This window comes from Danio rerio, chromosome 17, assembly GCF_052040795.2.
Source record: "Danio rerio strain M-AB ecotype USA chromosome 17, GRCz13ab, whole genome shotgun sequence".
In the NCBI taxonomy this organism is placed as follows: Eukaryota; Metazoa; Chordata; class Actinopteri; order Cypriniformes; family Danionidae; genus Danio; species Danio rerio.
Window position 1 is genome coordinate 575,407 of NC_141037.1, and position 26,213 is coordinate 601,619.

General features: G+C 39.6%; 1 protein-coding gene across 13 annotated transcripts in view; it reads left to right on the top strand.

The window, feature by feature from the left end:
• fsip1 (fibrous sheath interacting protein 1) overlaps window positions 1-26,213 on the top strand; it is a 41,222-nt gene that overhangs the window by 2,413 nt on the left and 12,596 nt on the right. For 4 of the 13 annotated variants that reach the window (NM_001017876.1, XM_087289027.1, XM_087289025.1 and 1 more), the window contains 7 exon segments: window positions 1,260-1,317; window positions 1,395-1,549; window positions 1,649-1,721; window positions 1,823-1,918; window positions 6,201-6,316; window positions 8,922-9,026; window positions 24,610-24,750. In NM_001017876.1, the coding sequence (NP_001017876.1) occupies window positions 1,260-1,317; window positions 1,395-1,549; window positions 1,649-1,721; window positions 1,823-1,918; window positions 6,201-6,316; window positions 8,922-9,026; window positions 24,610-24,750 (744 nt within the window). 13 annotated transcript variants of the gene reach the window in all.

Genomic DNA, 26,213 nt, shown 5'->3' on the forward strand with positions numbered 1-26,213 from the left:
GATCCGACTGTGATCTGACCTTGTTCTGACCGTGATCTGACTGTGATCTGACCGTGATCTGACTGTGATCTGACTGTGATCTGACCTTGTTCTGACCGTGATCTGACTGTGATCTGACCGTGATCTGACCGTGATCTGACTGTGATCTGACCGTGATCTGACTGTGATCTGACTGTGATCTGACCTTGTTCTGACCGTGATCTGACTGTGATCTGACCGTGATCTGACTGTGATCTGACCGTGATCTGACCGTGATCTGACCGTGATCTGACTGTGATCTGACCTTGTTCTGACCGTGATCTGACTGTGATCTGACCGTGATCTGACTGTGATCTGACCTTGTTCTGACCGTGATCTGACCGTGATCTGACCGTGATCTGACTGTGATCTGACCTTGTTCTGACCGTGATCTGACCGTGATCTGACTGTGATCTGACCGTGATCTGACTGTGATCTGACCGTGATCTGACCGTGATCTGACCTTGTTCTGACCGTGATCTGACCGTGATCTGACTGTGATCTGACTGTGATCTGACTGTGATCTGACTGTGATCTGACCTTGTTCTGACCATGATCTGACTGTGATCTGACCTTGTTCTGACCGTGATCTGACCTTGTTCTGACCGTGATCTGACTGTGATCTGACCGTGATCTGACTGTGATCTGACCTTGTTCTGACCGTGATCTGACTGTGATCTGACCGTGTTCTGACTTTGTTTTGACCATGTTCTGACCGTGTTCTAACTGTGATCTGACTGTGTTCTCACTGTGTTCTCACTGTGTTCTGACTGTGTTTTGACTGTGTTTTTACTGTGTTTTGACCGTGATCTGATTGTGATCTGACTGTGATCTGGCCGTGATCTTACTGTGATCTGACCGTGATCTGACTGTGATCTGGCCGTGATCTGACTGTGATCTGACCGTGATCTGACTGTGATCTGACCGTGTTCTGATTGTGATTTGACCTTGATCTGACCATGATTTGACTGTGATCTGACAATGATTTGACTGTGATCTGACCGTGATCTGACTGTGATCTGACAATGATTTGACTGTGATCTGACCGTGATCTGACTGTGATCTGACCGTGTTCTGATTGTGATCTGACCGTGATCTGACCATGATTTGACTGTGATCTGACCGTGATCTGACTATGATCTGACTGTATTTAGTGTATTCCAACTGTAATCTGACTGTATTCGGATGCTATTCTGACTGTCTGCAGAGCACATGAACTCAAGCTTTTGTCTGTTTGTCAGTTTCAGCGCAGCATACATGAAATGACAGATCAGACTACAGAAACCAGCTCCGACCATGGTAAAAGTGGATCTAGACAGTCAGAAACGTGTGTTTTGTGGTCAACTGTATCTGAAATGTTTTCTAATTGTTTACAGAAGACTCTGAGGAGGAGAATGAAGATCCAGAGATGAGGAAGGCCATCAGGAAGATGAAGAAGCTGGACCGGATTCTGGCTCACAAGGTGTCAGCAGAGAGAGAGGTGAAGCAGAAGGGCAGAGAGTTACACCAGAGACTGTGGCAGGAGCTTCAGGTGAGACACACACACACACACACACACACACACACACACACACACACACACACACACACACACACACACACGTCTTCATTCTGCTGATGTTCTCCACAGGCTGAGAGTCTCCACATCAGCAGCACCGAGGCTGAAAACACCAGACGCTTTTTGTCTCTGACGCCCAGTGACTGTGAGTCTGCAGATCTGATCACACACACTCATCACTCACACACACCATTGATCAGGAGGAGCAGAATGAAGTTATTGATGAGCAGATGCATCTCTCTGCAGGTCTGGAGTGTGATGAAGAGGATGTGTTTGTGCCGGTGTTTGAGACTGAGGTTGTAGATCTGAAGACTGAAGTAAACTCCAGACCCGAGCCGGAAGGTAAAAGAGTAAAACACTGGTGTAAAACTATTCTCAGCCTCACTGGATTCTCATTACTGATGCTCATGCACTTTTGTTAATTAAAGGAAAGTAAATCTGGGGTGTAGTTTACAAAACCACTTCAGGAACAGGGTTATATAAGTAACTAAACTGAAATCATATACTGAAACATACCTGACCCTTTGCTAAGCCCCGCCCTCCTTAGTTACTGGTGCTACAACTGTCTAGCCTTCGTGCCTGGCACGTCTTTCACAATGTGTATGCGCCGGTGTCAGACATTGCCTGGATAATTTGTCAGTTCTGGTGAACAGGCGAGATATCTGAGAAAGCCAGACTAAAGGACTGCAGTATGCATTACAGGGATATATTCACCACATAATAGGCAACCCATTAGAGAATAACTTAATCAAAATTGAAGCTAGGTTAGCCTAGCCGCCTCATATGCTAACCATTCAACAGCTTAGCTCATGCACAGCAGGAGAGGGGACATTTACAAATAATCTAATAATAACTGGTTAAACTGTGATTTCTCTATTTCAGCCAAAAAGCCTGATAGATTAATGTTGTGCAATGAAATATAGTGTTACTAACCGTTCAGGAAACACGCATGGACAGTGCTTCTACATTATTCATTTTCAAATATTCATAGCTTGAAACTGGAAATATGACTGCTATTAGTTTGACTACTATGGCGAGCGCTAAACGGAGCAGTGCTCATAAAATCAAGCAGAAAGAAAAAGACAGCTGTGAAGCAGAACCTGCGCTGTATTTTTGTAGGAAACACAGTTTAGATCTGTTTAGGGTAAGAGGTGTGTGAGTTATTGCCGTCTGTTTATAACTGAATGTGTCAGAAATATCAAAACAAATCCAACTTATCTCCGCCCCCTACAGAGCTTGATCCATGCTGGCATTTCTCCTCCTGGGTTTTACCTTTTGAAAAGGGAAAAAATTCCACCATCCCATCCAAACTTTAAGGATACCGAGTATCAGATTTCCACAATCCATATGCACAGCGCTCTGGCCTGTTTCCCTCACTCGAAAGCTTGACAGAGCTCCTGCGTGTAGCTACGGTAGCTGAGCCACGATTAATTGGTGGGTTTTTTTTGGGTGTGGCTTAGCAAATTATTATTATTTGGTAATTAAACTTGAAATTAAATAAAAGAATATTGAGCATGTGTTAAGATAATCAGAACTAAAAAAAAAAATATATATATATATATATATATATATATATATATATATATATATATATATATATTAGACTAAAAGGTTAACTGTAATCAAAAACAGACTGAAAATAAGAACATTTTAAAAAAAGATAATAAATATATAAATATATATAAATATTTATTTTTGAGGATTTTTTATTTATTTTACATGTCAAAATAATATATAGTGGGGCAGCACAGTGGCGCAGTGGGTAGTACAATTGAGTCCCAATTCGAGTCCCGGCTGGGTCAGTTGGTGTTTCTGTGTGGAGTTTGCATGTTCTCCCCGTGTTGGCGACCCCAGATTAATAAAGGGACTAAGCTGAAAAGAAAATGAATGAATGAATAATATTTAGTTTTAATAAACAAAATTAGACCTGTTACAGTTTATTTGCATTGCTGTGGTTTTGATAACCATCAAGTAAATTTTTCTATAATGTCCAATTACTTTATTGTAGAACAAAATGCATTATTTAAAGTGCAGCTATTTTACCCCTTTCTTAAGATGTAAGATGAGTCTTTAGTGTCTCCAGAATGTGTCTGTAGAGTTTCAGCTCAAACACCCATCAGATTATTGACTAGGGGCTCTATTTTGACGGTCCAAGCGCAAAACGCAGGGCGCAAACACTTTCAGGGCGTGTCAGGACGCGTTTTTGCTAGTTTAAGGACGGGAAAATCTGCCTTGCGCCGCGGCGAATGGTCTAAAAGGGTTGAGTTTATTTTCTTAATGAGTTAAAGGTGTGTTTTGAGAATAAACCAATCAGAGTCTCCTCTCCCATTCCCTTTAAGAGCCAGCTGCGTCACGCCAAGAGCGCATTCACTATTTACAGGACGCAAAGTAAGTCTAAGTGGAAAAAATGAGCATTTCACAAGCAAACAGTTCACAATTTATTACAGAAAACTGTTGAACAGAGCATCTACTGCGTGAGAATGAGAGATAATGGATCACTTTCACTTTCGCTCTTGGATAGGGAAACCTTTACGCACAGACATCAATTAGTCTATACATAAATACTTTTGTTTGTTAAGCGCAAATATTCGTTTCAAAACTATTTCTAAATTCAGTTCTAATCTCCAGCAAACGAATAAATGAACAATAATAATGAAGTGTGCTCAAAAACCTGAGTTATATCCTAAAACACATGCTGTGCCCCATATGGTCTAAAACCTGACAGGTGGGCAAATCTAAGCTTTTTTTTTATAAAACAAATATAAATATGGATATAATAAATAATACTGCTAATAATAATAACATTATACAAAAGCAAATTGTTATGAATGAACTGAAAAAGCCTCCCGAGATGAAGAAGGCATGAAAGCAGTGATTTTTCATATCTATGTAGGCTAGAAAATAATGTGTTTTGTAATATTTTAATCCTTTTTATTTATATTCTATATCTATTCTTATTATATCCTATATATATCCTTAATATTTAAATGTTTTCATATGTAAAGATATTTGCCTATTGCTCTCTTGTGTGTATTAAGCAGTGTGTAAGCGAAGCGCAACTCTGCGCTGGAGTTTAGACCGGGTTTGTTTTGGTCTAATGAAAAATCTATTTTAGTTTCTCAAAATAGCAACGCGCCAGCGGCCTGCCTCAGAACGCCTCCTTTTTAGAGCAGAACGCCTATGAGCACACAAATGATTGCTAATGCATTTGCTATTTAAACAGCGTAGCGCAACGCCTCAAAACCACTCATGCGCCAAGCTGAAACTACCAAAAGACTACTGCGCCACACTGCGCCGGTTGTATGATAGGGCCCTAGAGCTTTCAGAATGTTCAGACCATTCCCACGTGTCTGTCAGCGTGTGCCTCAGTCTCTGCCGCGGCTACATCAGATAAACAGCACAATGAAACACATGAGAGAAGCAGATCTCACGTAACATCTGTAAGGAAAACTACAGTACTAAGAACTTTCCCAATGATTATTTTATGTATTAGTTGTGAAGTTAATTCAAGCCTTTATATCAATTACACACAATGTTGTTATAAAGTTCATGCTTGCATTACACACACGCACACACACACACACACACACACACACACACACACACACACACACACACACACACAAACACACACAGCTCGTGCATTTAACTTTGCACTGTTTTTACACAGTAAATGTGTCAGGATACAGCTTAATGTCCACTGCTGTATGGACATCCGTTATATTAATGTACAGAATAAACCTGATTTAACGTCTGCAAAGTGCGATTAAAGCATCTTCTTTTATAATTGTTCTGACATGCGGCTGTGCTGATGAAGACAGGGAAATTTTTGAGGCCGGGATTTGGATCTTATTTTAACAGCAGGAATTGTAAAAAAAGAGACGTGTTTTTATCAGCCCAATATGACTGTGCACACATTATACTATGTTAGGAAATGGGAAAATGTTGTGGAACATTATCTTGCTCTGTTAAACAGCACTTGGCAAATGTTTGAAAGAGATTACAAGTTTCACTGGAGGGTGAATAATGTTGTGTTCAGCTGTATCCCTTCTGTTGAGTTTGCTGTGACACTAGAGGGCGCCCTGATGTTAACAATGATCTTCATGTGCTCATTCACTCATCCACTACCGCTTCTGATGATGATACACACACACACACACACACACACACACACACACACACACACACACACACACACACACACACACACACACACACATACTAGTGTGTGTAAATGCCATTTTAAAGTCTTAACCATCATCAGAAGCAGTGACAGAGAAAGACACACACATAAACACAGACACAAACAACACATACACACACTCACAAAAACAGACACACAATCTCTCACACACCCTCCTTCTTTCAAACACACTCACACACACACACACACACACACACACACACACACACACACACACACACACACACACACACACACACACACACACACACACACACACTCACTCACTCACTCACAGTGTGTGTGTGTGTGTGTGTGTGTCTTTCATTAGACAGTGTGTGTGTGCGTCTGTGTATGCTTGTGTATGTGTACATATCTGTCTGTGTGTCTGTGTATGCATGTGTGTGAGATTATGTGTACATGTCTGTGTGTTTTCCACAGAGTGTGTGGAGGCCGCGGGCCATGCTGAAGTGGGTCAGGAGGTGACGGAGGATCGCAGACACACAGGAGCGTCACACAGCAAGAGCAGACACGACTTTGTCAAGAAAAATATTGAGGTATGTGGAGGTCAGTCAGGCCGATCAGAGCCATATGACTGAACACACACACACACACACACACACACACACACACACACACTCACGCACACACTCACACCTGCTGTGCACTGAAGCACACTTTCTGAACCAGACGGATGCAATTACCCAGAGTTCACGTCACCTGAACATCATAATGACAGGCGGAGTCAGCTGCTCTCAGGGGGAGGGGCTTCTCTAAAACGGAGCGTCTGATTGGAGAAACATCCAGTTGAGTGTAAGATGATGATGTCAGCAAGAGTTTTAGTTTACTTTCCCACTAAATAATGTTTATCCCATACATTTGATCTCCTCATATTTCAGCATAATCAGCTGAAGACACAGATATTAGATTATTTTCAAATATGTTTGATAAGAGTTTTTAACAGCACATTTCTAATCATAACAGTGTTAATAACTCATCTCTAAAAACTGATTTCTTTTTGCCATGATGACAGTAAATAATCTTAGACTAGATATTCTTCAAGACACTTCTATACAGCTTACAGTGGCATTTAAAGGCTTCACTAGGGTATTTAGGGTAATTATTAGACAATCAAAAAATAAATAAATCTTAAGTAGGCTAAAATACTGACCTCATTTTATTAAAATACTACATTATAAGTTGTTATGCGGTGTTAATGTATTCCATTATAAGATCTGTTTCTTATTTTAATCTTTATTATATTATTTTATATATACAAGTCATCATAAATACAGTTTACAAAGTAAACAGTGAAATGTTATTGCACTATAAAATACCTGTTCAGAAGTAGTTTATCATTTAATTTAATTATTTATTCCAGTGATTTTGATGAATTTTCAGCTTCATTACTCCATCAGTCTTCAGAGTCACATGATCCTTCGGAAATCACTCTAATATTAATTATCATTAATGGTAATAGTAAAAAAAAAAGACTGGAGTAATACTTTTATTTGAAATTGAATACAATAAAAAGCAGTTATTTAAATATTTATTTTAAATCTTTAATATATATTTGATCAATTTAACCATTTTTTTTACATTTAAATCAATGCCGCCTTGATGAACAATAATTTTCTTAAAAACATTAAAAAAACTCTTGACGGGTAGTGTATATATACACTATATACAGTTGAAGTCAGAATTATTTTTATTTTTTAAATATTTCCCAAATTATACTGAACAGGTTCAGGAAATGTTCACAGTGTGTCTGATAATATTTGTTCTTCTGGAGAAAGTCTTATTTGTTTTATTTTGGCAAGAATAAAAGCAGTTATTAATTGTTGTAAACACCATATTAGGGACAATATTATTAGCCCACTTTAAGCTATTTTTTTCCCGATAGTCTCCAGAACAAACCATCGTTATACAATAACTTGCCTAATTACCCTAACCTGCATATTTAACCTAATCAATCTAGTGAAGCCTTTAAGTGTCACTTTAAGCTGTATAGAAGTGTCTTGAAGAATATCTAGTCTAATATTATTTACTGTCATCATGACAAAGAGAAAATAAATCAGTTATTAGAGATGAATTATTAACACTGTTATGATTAGAAATGTGTTGAAGAAATCTGCTCTCTGTTAAACAGAAAATGGGGGAAAAATAAACGTGGGGAGGGGGGGACTAATAATTCAGACTTCAGCTGTATATGTACATAGTGGTCAAATGATTGAAAAATATGTATACAGCACTCTGTATAAATGAGTTCACCCGCTTCTGAAAATGAATATTTTATCCATTTCTCAGTGAATATACACAATAATATTTGGTTAAATTAAACAGATCAGTTTTGTTAAACAGTTATGTTTATTAAAATAAGAGTTTGGTCATCGAACATGTTCAGCAATAGAAAGATAATTAAAGTTTACAGCAGTTATTGCAACAAAACCCCATTACAAACTACAAAATTTCAGCTAAATTGTATATTTCTATTTGTGTTTTGAGTTCATTTTTATTACATTTTTATGTCACATTTTCCCTATTATAATGTGTGTGTAGTGGTGTGTGTACTGTGGTCTGCAGTGTTGTTGTCAGATGAGTTGATCAGTTTTGTCTTTGGAGACAACATTACTGTAAAAGAGAGATCTAGGAGGGGTTGGAACTCATTTATGTATATATATATATATATATATATATATGTATATATGTGTGTGTGTGTGTGTGTGTATATATGTATGTTGGGTGGCATGGTTTTGCAGTGGGTAGCATGTTCTCCTCACAGCAAGAAGGTCGCTGGTTCAAGCCTTGGCTGGGTCAGTTGGTGTTTCTGTGTGGAGTTTGCATGTTGTGTGTTGGCGTGGGTTTCCTCTGGGTGGTCCAGTTTCTCCCACAGTCCAAACACATGGTACTGGTGAATTGGGTAGGCTAAATTGTTCACAGCGTATGTGTGAGAATGAATATGTGTGGATGTTTCCCAGTGATGGGTTGCAGCTGAAAGGCTATCCGACCCCAGAAAAATAAAGGGACTAAGCCAAAAAGAAAATGAATGGATAATTGTGTGTATATGTTGCATATGTGACATTATTCATATATGTGAAATCTGAACATGAGCTTGTCTGTGTTATCCGTGATTTGCATAAGTGTGTGTTTGTGTTTGTTCAGCTGGCCGGAGCGTCAGGAAGCTCAGTGTTTCTCACACAGCAGGAGAAAGAGAGAATTGAGGATCTGCTGAAAGATCTAGAGGAAGAGCTTCTGGAGGAACCTCAGGTACAGCTCTGATCATAGCACATGAACAGTCAGATCATCTTAAATCTTAAATCATCTTTTACAATATATATTCATTAGTTTTTCAGTTTACACAATATATAACAATCATATCAACACAGCAAGCATTTTACATCCCAATTTCTCTCCCACAACCCCAATCAAAGGAATAAAGGAAAAAATATATATAATAATAATATGAAATAAGATCATGCATAAATAAATATAAAATAATATTAAATAAAGCAGTAATAATGTTAAATAATGGATAGCATTAAATATATATAGACAAATATATACAGTACTTATACTGCATACTAGGGCTGGGCAAGCAAGAAGGCCACATGTTCGAGCCTCGGCTGGGTCAGTGTGGGTTTCCTCCGGGTGCTCCGGTTTCTTGCGCTATAGGGGAATTGATCAACTAAATTGGCCGTAGTGTATGAGTGTGTGTGTGAATGAGTGTGTATGGGTGTTCCCCAGTGCTGGACTGCAGCTGGAAGGGTATTCGCTGTGTAAAACATATGCTGAAATAATTGGCAGTTCATTCCACTGCGGCCACCTCTGAAATAGAGACTAAGGCGAAGGAAAATGAATGAATGATTGTATGTGTGCTGTTGATCCAGAAAACACACGAGCAGCTTCTGTTTCATGCTGACTTTAAGAGAGAGTTCGTCATATGAAAGTGTCATATAAACACACCATGGACCAGCACATCTTCTGCTCTGTTTGCTCTGGCTTTCACTGCTGAACGTCCCGCAGGTGTTTTGTGTTACGTCGCTCTTTGGTTTTCTGCTGTTTATGAGCTCTTTTCGTCTGATTCTGATCTCTCCGCCACATAAATTGGCCTCTACGTTTATAACATCCTTTCTTTCCCCTGCAAACCGTTTTCTGTAATTACGCACGGAAACCGAACAGAACCGCAGATGCTTGGATCCACCTCTGGGTCCGACGGGGACTTCCTGTTATTGCAGGAAGCTGTGGACGATGAGGAGATGTTTGATGTGTTTTGGACTCATAATGAAGTTTTTCTCTGCGTGTGTTTGACTCTTTGACCCTTCAGACTGAGACTCGCGGTGGGATCAGACTCAACTATGTCAGTTTGATAGTGAGTGTTTTAGCAGAGTGACTTTCAGCAGACGGTGAGGGCTTTCTGTCAACACTGAAATCATTTATTTTTTTAACAGCTATTTGTTCTTCTTCGAAAAGTCCCAGCTTCTTCAGCAGAGGTTTTTGTCAATTCATTTCCCACTGGGATATTAAAGGTGCCATCGAATGAAAATCTGTATACGAACGTTTGATAAACATGCAGTTTAACTTACTATTTAGATTTTTTGACCATAACAGAGTTGACGATAACCGAGTTGACAAAACAGAGCTGATGGTAATAGAGTTGATGGTAGCAAAGTTGACGATAGAGTTGACGATAGCAGAGTTGACGATAACAGAGTTGACAGTAAAACAGTTGACGAGACCAAAGTTGACAAAACAGGGCTGACGGTAACAGAGTTGACGATAGAGTTGACGATAGCAGAGTTGACGATAACAGAGTTGACAGTAAAACAGTTGACGAGACCAAAGTTGACAAAACAGGGCTGACGATAACAGAGTTGACGATAGCAGAGTTGACGAAAGCAGAGTTGACGATAACAGAGTTGACAGTATCAGAGTTGACGATAACAGAGTTGACGATAACAGAGTTGACAGTAGCAGAGTTGACGATAGCAGAGTTGACGATAGCAGAGTTGACGATAGCAGAGTTGACGATAACAGAGTTGACAGTATCAGAGTTGACGATAACAGAGTTGACGATAACAGAGTTGACAGTAGCAGAGTTGACGATAGCAGAGTTGACGATAGCAGAGTTGACGATAGCAGAGTTGACGATAACAGAGTTGACAGTATCAGAGTTGACGATAACAGAGTTGACGATAACAGAGTTGACAGTAGCAGAGTTGACGATAGCAGAGTTGACGATAGCAGAGTTGACGATAGCAGAGTTGACGATAACAGAGTTGACGGTAACAGAGTTGACGGTAGCAGAGTTGACGGTAACAGAGTTGACGATAACAGAGTTGACCATAACAAAGTTGGTGATAGCAGAGCTGACGATAACAGAGTTGACAGTAGCAGAGTTGACGATAACAGAGTTGACGGTAGCAGAGTTGACTGTAGCAGAGTTGACGATAGCAGAGTTGACGATAACAGAGTTGACGGTAGCAGAGTTGACGATAGCAGAGTTGACGATAACAGAGTTGACGGTAGCAGAGTTGACGGTAGCAAAGTTGACGATAACAGAGTTGACAGTAGCAGAGTTCATGATAGCAGAGTTGACGATAACAGAGTTGACAATAGCAGAGTTGACAGTAGCAGAGTTGACAGTAAAAGAGTTGACAGTAACAGAGTTGACGATAACAGAGTTGACAGTAAAAGAGTTGACGATAACAGAGTTGACAGTAAAAGAGTTGACGGTAACAGAGTTGACGGTAAAAGAGTTGACGATAACAGAGTTGACAGTAGCAAGTTGACGATAACAGAGTTGACAGTAAAAGAGTTGACGGTAACAGAGTTGACAATAACAGAGTTGACGTTAACAGAGTTTACAGTAAAAGAATTGACAATAACAAAGTTGACGATAACAGAGTTGACCATAACAGAGTTGACCATAACAGAGTTGACAGTAAAAGAATTGACGATAACAAAGTTGACAGTAGCAGAGTTGACGATAACAGAGTTGACAGTAAAAGAGTTGACGGTAACAGAGTTGACAATAACAGAGTTGATGTTAACAGAGTTGACAGTAGCAGAGTTGACGATAGCAGAGTTGACAATAGCAGAGTTGACGGTAGCAGTGTTGATGGTAACAGAGTTGACGGTAGCAGAGTAGACGATAACAGAGTTGAGGATAACAGAGTTGACGGTAGCAGAGTTGACGGTAGCAGAGTTGACGATAGCAGAGTTGACGATAACAGAGTTGACGGTAGCAAAGTTGACGATAACAGAGTTGACGATAACAGAGTTGACAGTAAAATAGTTGACGTTAACAGAGTTGACGGTAACAGAGTTGACAGTAACAGAGTTGACAGTAAAAGAATTGACAATAGCAGAGTTGACATTAACAGAGTTGAGGATAACAGAGTTGACAGTAAAAGAATTGACAGTAGCAGAGTTGACAATAACAGAGTTTACAGTAACAGAGTTGACTGTAGCAAAGTTGACTATAGCAGAGTTGACTAGCAGAGTTGACTGTAGCAGAGTTGACTGTAGCAGAGTTGATGATAACAAAGTTGACTGTAACAGAGTCAATAGTAACGCAGTTGATGTAGCGGACAGTAATGGAGTAGACATTTTCCATTATTTTGTGCTTTAGCTCCAGGTGCTAACTTCAAACCAGACTCCACATGGTGTGCCTAAAACACAATTTTATTTATTTCGTCATGTTATTGATTTTCAAGTGTAAATGAATCATTCACTGAAGTATCAGAGTTGATTTAAGTAGTCTACTATTGGTAAATCCTAAACATTTTGCACAAACTGATGAATAATTACAGCACTCCATGCCTTTCAGAGTTTCCTGCCACAGAAAGTGACATCACTTGCAGCAATAGACATGCTCTTTCTCTGAGTGCTTCACAGATTGCTCTGCCCTTTATAACCGCTGTAACAGAGTTGACCAGATCACACAGACACACACAAACTGTGTTTTTTTATCACTGAAATTACAAATAATAGAGAATTTAGATTCGTAATGCAAATGATCATTTATGTTAGTAAAGTGACACACAAAAGAGATGAAGAGTAGACTAAAGACTTTAAGACTTAATATTTGTCATTTGCATGAAAAGTTGCAAACTCTTTTGGCGCAATTTGCTCGTGAATGTAATTGGTGGAATTCTCCATAAAGCATTATGGGTAATGTAGTTTTGGCCACAGATTCAGCCATCAAACATCATTGTTTAGAAATATTTTAAAATAATGTAAATTTTGACAGAAGCAAGAAAGACTTTAAAGTCTCCAGACACGCTGATCTTGACAGTTATAAAAGCACAGACTTCTCTGTGATGACGTTAGTGAGCTCTTGAGTGTTTCTAAGATGTGTTTAGTGTATAATCTGAGTCAGGGTTTCCCTTTCTGCTCAGTGTAAGTGTCTTCAGAGGGTCTATAAGTGCACAGAGAAGGTCCAGATGCTGTATTTCTAGAGTTATGCTTGTCAAATATCTTCACTCCACATCAGGTCATTATCAGCCGCTTTCGCTAGTCTAATCCAGCAATGTGTAAACTGTTTATTTTCCCCATGTTTGTTCAGAGCTGGATGATTGTTTTTCTAACAAACCTCTGATTGCTGTGTATCAACAGCTCGACAGTACCGTATACAGTCATTATTGGAAATCATCAACTAGAGACACAGTTCTTAAACCATTTATATAACAATAAATATGCTTCATTAGAAGAACTAATAAATATTACACAACAGTTTACACTCCATGCATACTTGTTATATAATGTTCATCTAAAACTCCACATCTATAATCCTCTTAGTCTATGATGACATTATCTTCAGCAGCTCAAACACTCTAATGGCTAATGGACAGACCAACACAATCTCACGGCAATTCGTAACTTTTTCATTTAGTGGCTAATTCGTACAAATTCGTACGATCTAATTCGTACATTTTAGTACGATTTGCGTATCCCCCAATGACGGTTGGGTTTAGGGGTGGGGTTAGGTGCCACGCCTCCTTTTTAAAATTGTACATTTTCTTACGACTGAACTCACCACTAAACTGCCAAAACATAAAATACTTACGTTTTCTCTTGAGATCAGGCTGGACAGACGGCTGCTTCTTACTCAGGGCTGCTGTTTATGCTAATGAGATGGAGAGATGGGCACTAGTGGGCGGGGCTTTCCCCCTCTGATGACACGTACAAAGAGAGAATGTCAATCAAAGTGTTTTTGCATCAAGTCTGATTAGAGCAAACACAATTCATTCATCTGCACCATTAGAGGTTGCTGGAGATACTCACACACTGCTGACATACTATTGGGGTTAAATGTCTTATCAACATAATTTCTGCATGATATAATCAGTCACAGTGCTTCTCTGGTAAATGTGTCTTGATATGAGAATCTGTATATTTTTGTTCTGGATTTACTATCTGACAGAAAGGCTGAGGAAGACAGCTGGTTGCGTTTCTGTGTTTGAGATATGTGTATCCTCCGACCACACGCTGCTCTTCTCATTCTTCTGTCCGAGAGACTCCTCTCTCTCGTAATGTGCACGTTCAGCCCACAAAATGTGCAGCTGAACAAACACTATGGAGACACAAAGACAGTTCACTGGCATTACTGTGGAAAGTGCAACACTCAGCATGGCCACCACAGCAAAATAAGTCCCGCCTTCTAGTTAAATAAACAATCGTGAGTCTTAATAGTGGCGGCACGGGGGACGTATGATCTGCGCTTAGCAGTGAAAATGAAACCGAAAGCGTGCACCTCATTTAAATGATCATATCGCATTGTAGAGTTCTGATTGCGACAAGCATTTCATTTGTTTTTCTTTTATAGCGAACACAGAGTTGTGCATGAAAATTAATGTTTACAGTGTCAGTATACCTTCTCTAGCTATACGTTGAGGATAATGCAAGAGGGAATCTGATAATGACAAATGTCTGATTTTACCAGTGAATTAAAAGGTCTAACAATGTTGTCAATGACAGATTGCAAGCACATGTCTCAAACACAGTAATTCAACATCAAAGTAGAATATAATTAGTAGAATATAATTATTTATAGAAACCAGTAGACCTACACCACATAATGTTGTTATTGTCGTTTTATCATATGTTTGAGAAATAACAATAGCGACTCATATTAACCTTTATTTTACATCTACAGAATCCTGAGAAAATCCTGATCTTTATTTAAAGCACAAAATCACGATTCTCATTTTAGCCAGAAGCCTGCAGCTCTAATATAAAGCATACATTAATAGTTTTTATTTTTAGTAGCCTAAGCTATTTATTAAGAAATATATACTGCTGTATTGGACCTATATGCTAGAACATTTCTGAAGTGGTTTGAGATATATATATATATATATATATATATATATATATATATTAGTGCTGTCAATCGATAAAAAAACAACAACTAATTAATCGCACCTTTTAAAAAAAATTTATCGCGATTAATCGCATTTAAAATACTGAAACTTGTAATTTTGGCTATTTAAATGTAAAATTAATGTAAAGGCAAGACAAAAAATATTTAAATTCAAAATATAATTGTTTAATAGAATTTTTAACTTGTAACACAGATTTCTTCATGTAAACAACATACCCACAATAAAACATCAAGATCCTGCTTGACAGCCATATTTATTACAGAAATTAAAACACAGGCATGTTAATGACATTTAAATTTCAAAACAATCAATGCCAATAAAGAAAACACTGATTTCCATGTTGGATTCTAAGTGGACTGCAAAAAAATGCCACAATACAGGAATTGCAGATATGGAAAATGAAAAATTATAATAATAAACTCTAGAATACAAACAGTTGCACTCATTGTAAAGTTTTATTGCTGTGAGTTGAGAACATTAATTATAGAGTAGAAACAATTTTGCTTAATCCTGTAACAACTACTTTTTTTTGAAGCTACATTAAAGAAATTGAGAGACCACAAAACAACTTTCAGAGATTCATGTGTATTTAGAATAAATGTATATGACAGCAGGTATGAATAATTATTGTTACACACTGGGGATATGAAATGATCAGCAGTCAACTCATTAATGATCACTATTAGACAGAAATAAGCATTCGATAAGTGTCTTTCTCATTGAATCCAGTATTTATAGCAATCCAAAAAAGATACCAACAGTCCTTAAGTGAATCACATGAAAGATCAAGTTCAGCAAACAGTTCATCAATGGCTGGCCACGGAATCAGTAGAAAAGTGGATGGAAAAAGTCTGTGGATATGAGGATGGATTGTCCAGGTCCTGTTTTGATGACTTAAAGTGGATACCAAAAAACCCTCTGCATATAAACAAACATACAATCAAAACCTTGCCAACACCACACAAAACATATGTACAAAACCGAAATATATACAAAAAAAACAGGCCTACTTACATCTGAGATAAGAACAAAAATGTTCCTCAAATAAGGGCAACAAACAACAGCGCAGTGAAGAAGCCTTTCCATGTGCTAGGCACCATACTTCCTACCTACTGCTTCTTCTCTACCTCCTTTTAAGCAGATTGGAGACTTACTACCTAGATCGCCCTCTAATGGGTGAGATAGCTACTACAGGTAGAATTTTCAAATAGTAACAGGAAAACTGTTACACACCCCTTCCCCTAAAGAAAAGAGTTATACAGTTCCATAAAATTCCTTCAACTTTTCCACATGGTAAGTATCACATTGACTGGGTTTATCAAGCATTACCACTCTGTAGTTGACATTATTTACCTTTTTTACAATTTTGCCAGGACCTTGCCATTTCGGAGCTAATTTGGCCATAAAGGAATCTGCAGCTCGAGACAGAGGGTGTGTGAGGATCCAAACCAAATCTCCTTCCTCAAAGGACTTTGGTTTTCTACGTTGATTGTAGTATTTTCCTTGTCTCTCTTGTGCTTGGCTGGTCTTTGCAATCACTTGCTCAAGGAAAGCTTTCTGCCTTTCAAGGGTGTTATATGCTAGATGGTCTGGATTAGGTGGTCTCTGGATCAGCCTGTCTAGAGGACCCTTCAACTTACGTCCCAAAGCAACTTCAGCTGGAGTGAAACCCGTACTTTCCTGCCATGCTGAGTTAATGGCATACCTGAACTCAGGGATCCATTTATCCCAGTCACGGTGATTGTCATGGACATAAGAGGACAACATTGTTTTTAGGGTTCGGTTTATCCTCTCAGTTAAGTTGGTCTGCGGATGATAGGCAGTACTGAGCTTCTGAACTACTCCCCATCGCTTGCAGGTCTCATTGAGCAATTGGGCTGTAAATTGAGGGCCGCGGTCAGAGACGAGATATGCTGGAGTTCCCCATCGAGTGAACATCTCTTTTGTCAGGATGTTAGTTATGAGGTGAGTTTTTGCAGATCTTAAAGCAAAAAGTTCCACCCACTTGCTGCAATAATCCACAAAGACTAATAAGAATTCATTCGATCGATTACTTTTTGGGAAAGGACCCATTAGATCCACTCCCAGCATATAGCCAGGCTCTACTACGGGTGTTGACTGCAACAATCCAGACAGTTTCGAGATTCTCGGTTTATATATTTGACAAGTCTTACACTGGGTGCAAAAGCTCCAAACATCCTTACGGACTTCAGGCCAATAGACACTGTCAAGTAATCTCTTCAAGGTTTTCATCCTTCCTAAGTGTCCACTCAGTGGATTTGAATGGGCGAAGTGTAAAAACTGTTCTCTCAGTGATGCAGGGATGACTAGTTGGTAAACACACCCTTGATCTTTGTTAGGCACCCTGCGAAAGAGGTAGTCATTCTGTACACAATAAGCAATGCGGCTGGAATCTGTGGTGGCTTGCTTAGCTGCTTCCCATAGAGCTTGCAAAGAAGAATCAAGCTTCTGAGCTTTCCCAATTTCATCCCAGCTGACTGGCAAATTAGGATCAGTCTTGTTAGCCTGGCAGATGGCAATATGACCTACAATCTCTTGCCCTGGTATACCTCTGGATAGGGCATCAGGTACCACATTGCAGGACCCCTTACGGTACTTGACCAGGAAACTGAAACATTGTAGTCGTAATGCCCATCTGGTTAAGCGTGAAGATGGTTTAGGGTTATTGAAAACCCAAGTCAGCGCAGAATGATCCGTCAGTACTTCAAAGTTTCGTCCTTCCAAATACTGCCTCCACTTCTCTACAGCCCACACGACCGCAAGACATTCCTTCTCTGCAGTGGAGTATGATTTTTCTGCTCCATGTAAAAGACGTGAAGCATAGGCAATGACGTGTTCTGCACCATCAAAATCCTGTGTCAATACAGCTCCTAGTCCTATATCACTGGCGTCAGTCTGCACTCTAAAGACTTTGGTGAAATCTGGGGGCATTAATACTGGTGCTCGTTGTAGTGCATATTTGAGATCATCAAAGGCCCTTTGGCATTCAACTGTCCAGTTCCAGATTGCATTCTTACCTTTCAGTGCATACAATGGAGCAGCTCGCTCTGAGAAGTGAGAAATGAACCGATGGTACCAACTAGCAAGACCTAAAAATCTCTGTACCTCTTTGAGATTTTTTGGGACAGGAAAATCCTGAACTGCTTTGATTTTAGTGTCTTCAGTCCGTACTCCTTCCTCAGAAATAACATGTCCTAGGTAAGTAATGGTCCTCTGCAACATAGAACATTTCTTGAGATTGAGTGTTAAACCAGAGTCTTGCAATTTTGCAAAGAGTAGCTTGAGATGTTGAAAGTGATCTTGGATGGTTTTTGAGTAAACCACAATGTCGTCAAGATAGACAAAGCAAAACTCTCCCATGTAGTCTCTCAGAACATTGTTCATGAGCCTCTGAAAGGTTGCAGCAGCATTTCGCAGGCCAAAAGGAAGACGAAGAAACTCATATTGGGCATTTTTGGTGACAAAAGCAGTCTTTTTGATGCTGTCTTCATCCATTTTTACCTGCCAGTAGCCAGATTTGAGGTCTAATGTGCTAAATATGGTTGCTCCATACAAGGACTCAAGGATATCCTGAATTTGAGGCATTGGAAACCCATCAAGAGGAGTCTTGGAGTTCAAAGCTCTATAATCAACACAAAAGCGGGTACTGCCATCTTTTTTAGGCACAAGTACAACTGGTGATGCCCATGGAGATACAGAAGGTCTTATAATGCCTTTGTCAAGCATTCTTGCTATTTCCTCATCTATAAACTTCTGTTTGTTGACTGGAACAGGATAGGCCTTCTTTCGCACAGGAATTTCATCAATTGTATGGATTTGATGATGAATCAAGTTGGTTTGACCTAAAGTTTCAGTGCATACAGTGGGCCAATCAAGCATCAGTCCTTCTAGTTGACGTCTATGGGCTTTAGAGACATCAGCTCGATCCACTAACTCCTTTATAATGGTTAGATCAGTAGAAGGTGTTGGTATTAGAGGTAGTGCAAGGTGCAGACTTACTATTGGTGAAGGGGAGGAAGAGGTGAAGGAGTGGATTACCCCATATTCTTCAGGTAAAGAATAGGAAGAATTTCTAAAATCGACTGTGATTCCAGACATCTTCAAAAATTCCAGGCCCAACAAAACAGGAAAAGCCAAGTCACAATCTTTCATTACATATGCTCTGATAGGATAGTCATGTCCGTGGATGGTAGCCTGCCAAGCTATCTTCCCCAAGGCTGATTGTACACATCCATTTGCAAGAGAAAAGGACTGTCCTCTACTCGATTGCAAAACTTCATGATTTGACTTTAATCGTTTCCAGCAGGACTCTTGAATTAAAGAGTAAGTGCTCCCAGTATCCAGAATTGCTTGATATTGATGACCTTTAATGGTTAAGGGCAAGGTTAATGTGACAGGAGATCTTTCACTGCTATCAGAACATACAGCTATGTGAGGGTTCGACTGTCGGCCCTTAAAAAATTTCTTACCCTCAGTGGACTTTGCATTAGCTTCTTGGTGCCTCTGTCTCCAAAATGATCTTTCTTCATTGATATCTTTTTCTATAAGTGTTCCTACACGTACCAACTCATCTACAGTAGTTACAGTACCTCTTAAAATGCTTGCTATTCTTGGGTTACAGTTCCGTAGTGTCGCTTGGAGAATCTCACGCTCTGTCATGGAAGGTTTCAGTCTCAGACATAATGCTCTGTACTGGTAGGCAAATGTTCGAATACTTTCATCAACCCCTTGTTTCCTTTCTCTGATCCTTCTTTCCACTTCAACATCATGATCATCTGCTAAGAAAGATTGAAGAAAAACAGACTTGAATTGTGTCCATGTTCTTACCCTCTTCTTCTCGGCTACCCACCAGTCTTTAGCTGTGTGTGTCAATACAGAAGGAAGCATGGATATGATCTCAGAGTCATTTAAAGGTTGTACAGCCAGATATTCATCACATCGTTCCAGGTATGTAATAGGGTCTTCCCCATCTAAACTCCCAAATTTTGGAAACTCTAGCTTGATAGGAGTCTTAAAATGTACAGGACGACAAGATCCATGGTCTAATATGGTGTGGCTGAAGTGTGGAGTAGACGTTGCACCCCCAGAAGGCTGGATTAATGATTTCAATTGTCCATCTCTCCGTTTCAGGCAATCCATAATTGCTTGCCCCAACTCTTGAACCTTTGTTTCTAAAGTATCTTTCACTTGGGTACACTCCTTCTTTAACATGGTAGATAACGAATTCTCGAGCTGTTGTACATCTATGGGGTGATCTTGGTACTGTTTTAGCATGTGCTGGACCTGACTCTCAATGACAGCAATCCTATTACTTTGTTCATTCAGCTGATGCTGAATGTCTTTGAAACGAACATCAGAGGAATTTTCAAATGCTTCAACTCTACTTTCAACTTTATGCATTCGTGTGGCCATAATCATTGTTAACAAGCTATCATCATCTTCAATTGTAGGAGGTGGAGGAGGTAACAAAGAATCATCAAAATCCCCTTCTTCTTGTTCACCAATTTCAGGTTCATTTTCCAAGTACAAGCTAGCGAGAGAATGAATAAGGTCTTGAATAGGCTCTCGATGAGTAGTGAAAGGCTCTGAAGAATAATCAGGTAACAAAGAATCATCACCCTCTGTCTCTTTAGCCAAGGCAGCCATTTTGAAGCTACTAAAGCTCTTCAAATAATGTCAACTTTAGAATGCTGAAATAGAGTGTAATGTTAGGACTTTTGAAATTATGGCCTCATAGACACATTAACAAAAACATGACTCAAAGAAAGCAGAATGTATCTCTCAAGAATTCAATCAAATTTTGTCTTTTGTTCGGGCGCCAAATATGTAACAACTACTTTTTTTTGAAGCTACATTAAAGAAATTGAGAGACCACAAAACAACTTTCAGAGATTCATGTGTATTTAGAATAAATGTATATGACAGCAGGTATGAATAATTATTGTTACACACTGGGGATATGAAATGATCAGCAGTCAACTCATTAATGATCACTATTAGACAGAAATAAGCATTCGATAAGTGTCTTTCTCATTGAATCCAGTATTTATAGCAATCCAAAAAAGATACCAACAGTCCTTAAGTGAATCACATGAAAGATCAAGTTCAGCAAACAGTTCATCAATGGCTGGCCACGGAATCAGTAGAAAAGTGGATGGAAAAAGTCTGTGGATATGAGGATGGATTGTCCAGGTCCTGTTTTGATGACTTAAAGTGGATACCAAAAAACCCTCTGCATATAAACAAACATACAATCAAAACCTTGCCAACACCACACAAAACATATGTACAAAACCGAAATATATACAAAAAAAACAGGCCTACTTACATCTGAGATAAGAACAAAAATGTTCCTCAAATAAGGGCAACAAACAACAGCGCAGTGAAGAAGCCTTTCCATGTGCTAGGCACCATACTTCCTACCTACTGCTTCTTCTCTACCTCCTTTTAAGCAGATTGGAGACTTACTACCTAGATCGCCCTCTAATGGGTGAGATAGCTACTACAGGTAGAATTTTCAAATAGTAACAGGAAAACTGTTACAATCCTCCTTTACATTCATCCAGTTGCTAAGATTAGGAGTATCCCGCAAGTGCACAGAGACTCCCAAATGCCCGCAAATGAATGATAATTTCTTGCAAACTGGTCGTTAAATACATTGCACACCCCTCTCCCCCTACTCAGATACGTCGCTCACTCCACCCCTGACACAGACACACACACAGACAGACACACAACGCGCTGCAGACGTTTTGGCCCCAACGGCCTTCCATACTGGAGCGACTCCCCTCTGATTCAACACGAATGATCACTTTCATCAAATTTGCTTAAACTAAGCGTCCTAAAGTATTACTGTATTTCACAAGGATTCTGACACAACAACGCGAAGCATACGCTTTCATTGCGTTTAATGAGGAAACACGCTAAACTTGGAGGCTCATGCTGAAAGGCAGAATATTGCCCTGTCTTTGACAGCTTGCGACTTCACCAGAGACGTTCTGAGTACATTCACATAAGACACCAATACTCTGATTTTAATATGATTAAGATAATACTCTTATTAAAATTCTACCGTGTAGCCTTAAAAGAAACCTTACCTTAAAGGAACACCGAGTCACGAAATGCGGAGGATTTTCTTTCTGTTCGCCATGCGGTATCAACTTACAACAGAAGTCGAAAGTTAAAAATGAAACACCCGAAATTGCATGAAACTCTGGAGAGCCTGGTGATACAACTTATTGTTTTATACTGAAACTTGCCTTCAAAAAGTGCTTCCTTGGTCTTATCCACATTTATTGCATGTTAAATACACGTCCACCGCAACAGGAAGTAAAAAAAACCTGCAACTGCGTTAATTGCGCTAATTTTTTTAAACGCGTTAATTATTTAAAATTCATCGCATGCGTTAACACGTTAATTTTGACAGCACTAATATATATATATATATATATATATATATATATATATATAATTATTATTTGTGTTATTTAGTAGGGTATTGTTTTTTATTCCTTAATAAATAGCCTACTATAAATGAAAACATGATGATTTATATACGAGATTAGAATATGTTTTAGCTTTTTGTAAGTGGTTTTATGTTTTAGAATAGAGTATGTAATGTTCTCTATGATATTTATAAAGGAAATATTGGAAAATATTTGTAAAGGAAATATATGTGCTATTTACATATATTTCAGTTAACGAAATTAACAAGGAGTGCATGCTTTTACCTAAACTAATATTGGATTTTTTTAAAAATGCAAGTGCGATATAAGCAATATATGATTTGCACAAAAAAGTTATAGGGTTTTTCTCTAAAGAAGTAGTTACTCCACTCTGTGTAGAGCATCATTATGGGTGCATGGTTTCTGCTACATTCATTCCTTCATAGTAGGGCGCCACACCAAAGTTCATCCCTACACGGCTACATTACAGCTTCTCATTTAAAACATTCAGTCATTGCTGTTGTTTTTAAAAGCGGGTTATAATCGCGCCAAAACTTAAAAAGGTAAGTGAATTACAACAGCGCAAACTTTTCTGTAATTTTTCTGTGTTTAACCCTTTGAGGTGACGTGCTGACTGACTGACAGGTGCATGATGTGTGAGGCCAGCAAACACGGCGTTGCTTTCAGTTGTGTCGAACACAGTTTCCATAACTATACTTTATTTATGGATAAAGGTATATGGTTTTGCTTGCAATGACTTTATCTTGCTTTAGTTTATAGCCGTTTCACTTTACTTCAGGATGCAGTAATGTCGCTATGTAGGTCTATTGGAGATATTCAGACATATTCCCAGCAAATCTAATAAATGTTGGAGACATACTCACTACATAAACGAGCTAAATCGTGTTTCAGCAGTGTTTATTTGAGAGCGCACAAGAAGATCTGCGCTTGAGCAGCGTATATTTGAGGGCCGTGCAATAGGTTTTGTGCACATTTCTCCATTTGTTATTGAAATATCGCCATAGATAGTTGGTACATCTGTGCAAAAGGTCTGCCGCCACGGCTGGAAAACATCCTCGAGGAAACACTCTGGGCGTTTTACGCTATAACTAACATGGTTCAAGCGATGGATCTGCAACTCGTCACTACATCACTCGTTTCCCAAATGATGCATCGTATGATAGTTCAGCCGTGAGTTATGTCGTTGTTTGGGAAACGCACTCCTGAACAGCACACAAAGGTTAAAAATGTGTTTAAAATCCCTAAATTAAACAGCACTTGGAGAAATATCTGAAAAGGGATGAAAATATCGAAGGAGTCTCAGAGTTTAGTCTTGATCTGTATTCATCATCAGCGTTCAGTGCTGTGTGTATTGCTATAAGCTCCTATTCTGCTCGCCTCGGCCTGATCTATGAGCTCACCGTCATTATATTGAGTCTTTAATCAGAAATGTGGGCGTCGGGACAGAGTTTACCTCACCCTGGCGAACCTCTGACCTCACGCTCGCCGCTCGGCCTGATGGGAGATTCGCTCATTGGGAAACAGAAGGATATTAGTCAACACTCAGATATTTGGCTTTAGAGGCTCGTTGGACGGAGAGCAGAAATCAGAAGATTGTGTGACGTCCAAAAGCAAATACCAGGTGCAGGAAAACCGCTGGGCTTTATTTCCATGCGGACGCTTCTGAAAAACAGCATCAGATCTGTGACAAATCTGTGTTTTAATGCTCAGATGTTGGAGGAAGATTATAAAGGGTACTGGGAAATCTGAATATGAAGCCAGCTGAATTCCTGAAAGCTCTAAATGATTATTTTAATGCTGATAAACCTGTCTCACACACACACACACACACACACACACACACACACACACACACACACACTCTAGACACAGCAGAGACACTTTTACATCTGGTATAAGGGGTCAGAATAGGTCTCCTTTATGTCACTATGATATTTCAGGCCTCTCGGTGAGTAACGCAGCTCTTCTGGTTTTCAGCTGGTCTTGTCGTCTCTTTCGGCTGGTCAAGGTTTCAGTCCAGAACCTTCTGAACGCCACACTCTGTTCAACATCGACTCCAGACTGCAGCTACTACTTCCTATGCAGGACTTCCTGTCTGTGCGGAGCTCCAGTTCTCAGGTACTTGTGAGCTTCATCTGATTTCCTCCAAAATGTGAACAATTAATCAAGAGTTTATGAAGAACTTATTGAAGCTTATGAAGACAGCATGTCGCCCCTAACTGGTTCAGCTAGACGTAAACTATAACCTGCTGCATTTACTTCAGATGAAATTTTGTCAAATTAAATGTACTTGAATTCAAATCCAGTTTAATCGGTGGATAATGAGACAGAGATCACCACTCCTTGAAAATCACAGCTGTTTGCATTGCTGCAGCAGTGGCAGCTGGCCAATAGAGGGCGCCTCTTCAAATTAGCAGCTTTAACATGCTAACAATGCATAACAAAACGCATGCTAACAATGCATCATAACCATGAACAAAATAAAAGTATTTAATCGTAATATTCTACCGTAGAGGTTATTGCACACTGCCTCCGAAAGCTTCGTCCATCATAAAAAACTGAATCAGGCTGAATTCATTCATTCATTTTCCTTCGGCTTAGTCCCTTATTTATCAGGGATCTCCACAGCGGAATGAACTGGCAACTATTCCAGCATATGTTTTACACAGTGAATGCCATTCCAGCTGCAACCCAGTACTGGGAAACACCCACACCCACTCATTCACACACACACACACACAATCATACACTACATGATGTTTTGTAAACAAATTTCCGGAGGAGCATGCGCAGACGTTTCAGCATGGAATACGTCATTGACATTTATCCCATCATCAAATCAGTTCTTGAACAAACCCGTATATATACCAAAGCTGTCTTACCTGCAGCATCTCACGACTTCAGCATCCCTCCACCACCCTGTCACCTCACCTCTTGCATTGCATTCCCAGGGGGAGCATTCTGGGGCCGGGCTAGATACTTCGCTCGAATCCCAACTCCTCTTTGTTTTCTGATAAGGGAAATAACTCGAGTTAGGGTGTCTCCTTGAGGTCAGAGCCCTCCCCCCGGACAGCACGCCAAATATGCTTTATACTTAAACAAATGCAAGTGTGAACTCGTGAAAGCCAGTGTAGTTGATCGGTTCCCCTATACGTAACGGAGGCCAGCTAGTGAGTGCTGTGCAGGTAAACCTCACTCCTCTGACCTCTAAAGGTGCTCTAGCGACAGATGCTAGAGGCCATGGTCTTTAGCCTCCTTGTTAGAGCAACCGACTCCCATGCGGAAGGTCGCTGGTTCGAAACCAGCTCGGAGCAGTTTGGGTCGTGTAGGACTGACGGGGTTACATATAGCGCATGTGTTTGGACTGTGGGGGAAACCGGAGCACCCGGAGGAAACCCACACCAACACGGGGAGTACATGCAAACTCCACACAGAAACACCGACTGACCCAGCCGAGACTCAAACCAGCGACCTTCTTTCTGTGAGGCCACAGTGCTGACCACTGAGCCCTCGTGTCACCCTTCAGTCAGTTAACTTTTTAAAAACAATAATATGACAAAAATGCATAACATCGTGTTTTA